Source organism: Desmodus rotundus, chromosome 9 (genome assembly GCF_022682495.2).
Source record: "Desmodus rotundus isolate HL8 chromosome 9, HLdesRot8A.1, whole genome shotgun sequence".
Lineage (NCBI taxonomy): Eukaryota > Metazoa > Chordata > Mammalia > Chiroptera > Phyllostomidae > Desmodus > Desmodus rotundus.
The window spans coordinates 113,196,285-113,201,179 of record NC_071395.1 but is presented as its reverse complement, the minus strand read 5'-3'; the positions used below and the strand labels follow the sequence as shown (position 1 = coordinate 113,201,179).

Below are 4,895 nucleotides of genomic sequence, written 5' to 3'. Positions count from 1 at the left end.
CCTGGGCCCCGGCCTCGTGCCGCGGACCCTGGCTGCCCGCTCTCGTCTACGCGGCCATTTCTGCGCCTCTATATCCAGGAAGAACAGGGGAAGGAAGGTGGAAACTACAACTCCCAGGAGGCTTTGGCGCTCGACACCGGCCAATGATGTAAAGGGGGTGGACACACGCTTGGGGAGGGGGCCAAGGCAACCCCGCTCCGGGCCCACTGAGAGGGGGTCAGAATCGGGGGCGGCAGAGGGCGCGCTCCAGTGCGATTGGCTGGAAGCGCGGGGGCGGGGTCCGAGAGGGCGCGCTCGGGGCACATTGGCTGGGAGTACAGGGGCGGGACTCCGAGGAGCGCGGGACGCGGCGGCGGTGATGGAGGGAACTGGTCCCTCTTTCCGGAAGGTGAGAGGGTGGACGTTGTGAGGCGCTGGGGTCAGGAGGCACCCAGGGGGTGGGGCAGTGAGGACCCTACGGCCGGGCCCCACGCGTGACTCACGTGTCCGCTCTTCGCCCTCCGGGGTGGGCTCCCGCGGCCGGGGAGCGGAAGGGAAGCAGACACTCGACAGACGTGAGTGCCGCGCCCGCAGAAACTCAGGGGGAGATCAGAAAGGAGCCTGGGCCCGCGCCCGCCCTGATGGCTGGGGATCCGGTGGGACTTTTCCCTAAACCGCTTGGCGTAGGGCACAGGTCCGCCCAGCTCCCTGATACTGTCACATCCCTGCACAGCCTGAAGCTTCCCCTTGCTCGTTGCCTATCATGCGAGCCTGTGGTTCCGTCTCACCTGAGCCGAGCTGAAGCCCAGCTGCAGCAGCTGTGTTTCCGGGCAGCACCTGTTGGTCTAGGTTCGGTCGGTTGTGTAGGGGCGTGCTTCCTTAACAACACGCGTGGCACAGTCAAGCACTGTTGAATGCACTTGACGTTAACCCACTTAATGGGCAACCACCCTGGCAGGTGGGCACTGGCACTCTCGCTACTTAACAGTGGAGAAACAGGCAGAGCTGGCGTCTCGCCCTTTGCTCCGCACCTGCGAATGCGGTTGGTGCTGCGACTTGTTTCTGAGTCTCGCTTTGTTGCTCTGCCCTAAGGGGAGGGAGCACTGAGCCCTGGAATCAGGAAGGTGCACGTGGAGGGCTTGTGGGCCTTCGAGACCTGGGCACTTCTTTGTTCCCTCCCAGCCCCCAGTGGGGGTTTCAGCCTTGCAGAGGTGTGGGGGACTTCCCCCTGGCTCACCTTCTGCCTCAGTCCCCTCCTCTCCTTTATCGCTCAGGATTGTGGCTCTGCCCCAGCCCAGAGGGGTTAATCATCTAAAGGGACAGTCACTGAGACGGGGTGACTGAGCTAAGTGGTTGTGAGAATCCCATCATAACAGCTGGAGAGGGGAGTACAGGGCTGTGGAGACCTCCAGGCAAGAGCCCTGGACGAGTGGGGGTTGTGGTCACTGCGAAGGAACAGGGCTCCCCTGGGTGGGACCATGGAGGGAGGGGCTGCAGCGCCTGCTCACAGCGGAGCAAAGGTGGAATGCACCCCAGGTCCCACGCTTCCTTCCTGTCCGTGTCACTTCTTTGTTTGGGAACTGCACTCCTTGTTGGCCCTGACCCCTTTAGTTGCTGGGGCAGCTGCATGCAGCAGGCCCCTGTACAGCAGTGGAGCTGATTTAGCTCTTCCTCGGGGTCCGGGAGCACTTGGGGCATAGAGCCTTCTGGGCCTTTCCTAGTACCTTCCTGGTGAGCAGCAAGGACCAGCAGGTGGCACCAAGCTCCAAGGTCACTGCAGGGAGGGTGAGGCTGCTGTGGCTTCCCCTAGTGACCTGTGGTAAGTTCTTACACTTCTGAGTTTGGGCCCCACCGGGGTCCACGTCACTCTGCTCCTGGGCTCTGAACTGCGCTGGGAGAAGCAGCGCAGCCTCCCACAGGTAAGACTGGAGGCCGAGCAGGCCCCAGCTCACCAGCCCTGCAGGACACCCAGTTCTGTTACTGAGCTCCAGGGTGCCTGCTACTACTGTCCTCCTGCCCCCACAGCACCCTGTTGGCCTCTGGCTCCCAGCCTCTTCTGGCTGGCCCTTACTCTGGCCAACCTTGTGTGGTGCACCCACCTGTGGCCACGTCCCAGAGCCTCTCCACCAGCTCTGACCTTCCGGAAAGCCTCTCTCTCAGCTCCAGCCCCCCCCCCTACCTGGTTGTTCTGCTTGGGTGTCTGTGTGTCCCTCATTCAGCCTGTCCCAAGCTGAGCTCCTGAGACCCTGGCCCCCAGGACCCATCTCCACCCATAGCCCGTCCTTGCAAAGTAGCCCCATCTTTTCGGGGTTCAAGCCCCTGCTGTGAGTCTTGGCCTGGACCCGCTATGTCGCATCCATGCCTGTCAGGACATCCTGAAAATACACCCGGGCTCTGTTCCCTGCCCCTGACCACCCCTTGACTCAGCACTGCAGTTTCCACAGCGTCCATCCTGTTTCAGGCACCGCAGGTTGCGGGGACAGGGATTGCGGGTGGAGCTGATCTGGCTCCCAGAGCAGGGTCCACTGTGAGGAGTGGTGCGGACAAACCTGCGGAGGGTCCACAGGGAGGAAAACGCCTCGGCCCAGGGGTGGGGTGAAGCGCAAGGCTGCCCTGGACTCCAGCAGACGGGTTGAGGGGTGGGAGTGGGGGGAAGGGCTGGCACTGGGCTGTGCCCACCCACCCAGTCTGCATCTGTGGTCCAGGCCTGGAGGCATGCACACCTCCTGGGCCCCACCCTGGGAGAGGCCTCAGGGGACAGAGAGTGTCGAGTCCATTCCCACCCTGAACAAATGTCTAAGGGAGTCTGTCACTGTTGGGTGGGGGCGGGGCAGGCCCATCGAGTCACTGTCCTGTTGGTCCCCCAGGAACTGGTGAGCAAGCTGCTGCACCTGCATTTCAAGGATGACAAGACCAGAGGTGTGGACACTAGCCTGGGGGTGGGTATGGTGGGGGGTGGGGGCAGCCGTCCTTGGCCAGGGCTGTGGGTGTGGGCACGGCGGTGACCTGCCCCTTCCACCTTGCAGTCAGTGGGGATGCGCTGCTGCTCACGGCGGAGCTGCTGAAGGTCTTCGTCGTGGGTGAGCCGAGGGCCCTGGGCTCCTGGTCCGCTTGCACTTCCTTTCCCAGTGGGGGAATCAGGACGTCAGCTCTCCCCACTCTCCCACCAGCTCCCTCTAGGCTGAGTCCCTGGAACACTCCAGGTGACAGGGGCTGTGCCTCGGCCCACTGAGCTGCTGGCACAGGCTGGGGACCTGCTGGGGCTGAGGTCCAGGGCAGTTGGGGGGTCAAGCCCTCCAGCCTCGTCCGCCTCCCACTCCCCTCCTGTGTTGTGGCAGAAGCAGCCATCCGCAGTGTTCGGCAGGCCCAGGCGGAGGACCTGGCCTGTGTGGATGTGGACCAGCTGGAGAAGGTGCTGCCTCAGCTGGTAGGTGGCCTGGTCCGACCCCATGGGCAGGGGCAGGGCCTGGAGGGCAGAGCAGGTGTGAGGGGCAGGTGGTGCTCAGAAGACTGTCTCTTCCCCCCACAGCTCTTGGACTTCTAGGGGGCCACCCCTGCTGCGCCCCCTGTTCCACTCACAACCCAGCCTCATGCCCACGGATCTGGGGCTTCAGACAGAGACGAGGCTGCCAGTCCCCAAGGTGCTCCGGGTCCGGTCCCAGCAACATGCTGTTGTCCCTCATGTGCCCCTCTGTCCTGTGGGTGACCGGACACAGTGGGTTGCAGTGGTGTGGCAGAAGCAGGGACTGTGACCTCTGCCAACAAGCCAAGCTGTATAGGCCACCACGGACATCAGAGCTGGTGTGTCATCCCCAAACCATGCGCTGCTCCCTCAGCTGAGAACCGGCCCTCACAGAGAGAACAGTGCCAATAAATCAGAGTGGCCTCACCCAGCCAAAGCCTCTGTCTCGCTGTCAGTCCCCCAAAGTCCGGCTGCTTCAAAGCTGGCTCTGCCCCCCACCCCCCATCTCGGTAGGACGAGCTCAGAGCTGAGAAAGGGCAGAACGAAGGCACGCTTGTACACCCTGCTCTGCTGGGGGCCGTGAGGTTGAGCCTTCGCACGCAGCCCCTCGCCCAGAGACAGTGCTCCTGCAGCCAGGTGGCCTGGCTGTGGGGCTGCCCCTGGCAAGCAGGTAAGGCTGAGCCTGGGGGTCTGGCTGCCCTCAGGTGCTCAGGGGCCTCCAGGGCCCAGCATCACTTCATGGGGCCTGGCCATGCCCCAACCTCCCCCTCCCCACCCTGCAGCACCTACCTCCCTGTTCCAGAAGCTGCTTCCAGCACCCAGGGCAGGAGACACCCAAAGGGCTTGAGGCCCAGTGACCACGGACACAAGTCACAGCCAGTGCCCTCTGAAGAGGGCTGTCCGGGTGGCACAGCAGCCACCCCACCTGCCAGCACTTCCGCACCCGTGGGCAGCAGGGGCTGGGGAACAAGCCCTTCACCCCTAACTTGGCCCCGCTCCTGCACCCTCTCCCCACCCCCTCAGGGAGTCTCTGGGCTTCAAAGCACTGGGAGCATGTGGAAGTAATTAGACCTGAAGGGGGAGGCTGGCGACAAGTGCCAGAATCCGTGCCCCGCAGCCACTTTGAAGTGCCTCAGATTGGGGGGGGGGGGTGCAGGCAGGAACCCCCCGGCAGCCCTACGTGCTTCATCTGCCAGGGGCCTGGCCGGGGGTTCCTGAAGGCCCTTGTCCCCATGTGTGTTCCTAGGCGGAGAGTGATTAAGGGTGTCAGGTGAAAGCAAAAGGGGGGACACCTGTGCCCTTGTTAATGAAAACGCAGTCCTGCCAGGCTGCAGGGCTGGCCAGCCCCAGGGTCAGGAGCGGCTGGAGGCCTGTGCCAGGGAACTCTGGAGAGGGGAGGGCAGTGGGGCCGAAGCCTGCAGGCTCTTCTCTGGAGAAGGAGGACCAGAGGGAC

At 63.7% G+C, this 4,895-nt stretch overlaps 1 protein-coding gene across 2 annotated transcripts; it reads left to right on the top strand.

The window, feature by feature from the left end:
* The first annotated feature begins 277 nt into the window (after window positions 1-277).
* Window positions 278-3,663, top strand: CENPX (centromere protein X). 2 transcript variants are annotated; one of them, XM_024553929.4, is made up of 5 exons: window positions 278-388; window positions 2,847-2,898; window positions 3,006-3,059; window positions 3,321-3,406; window positions 3,509-3,663. In XM_024553929.4, the coding sequence occupies exons 1-5, from the start codon at window positions 359-361 to the stop codon at window positions 3,521-3,523; spliced, it is 237 nt and encodes a 78-aa protein (XP_024409697.1). In that variant the 5' UTR covers window positions 278-358; the 3' UTR covers window positions 3,524-3,663. The 2 variants fall into 2 exon arrangements, with proteins under 2 accessions (XP_024409697.1, XP_024409696.1); XM_024553928.4 differs by having other exon boundaries at window positions 3,318-3,406.
* The last annotated feature ends 1,232 nt before the right edge of the window (window positions 3,664-4,895 follow it).

Coding starts and splice junctions, on each gene's coding strand:
- CENPX (XM_024553928.4), top strand. CDS start 359: ATGGAGGGAACTGGTCCCTCTTTCCGGAAG. Junction 2,899..3,005: donor CAAGGATGACAAGACCAGAG/GTGTGGACACTA, acceptor TCCACCTTGCAG/TCAGTGGGGATGCGCTGCTG. Junction 3,060..3,317: donor GCTGAAGGTCTTCGTCGTGG/GTGAGCCGAGGG, acceptor GTGTTGTGGCAG/AAGCAGCCATCCGCAGTGTT.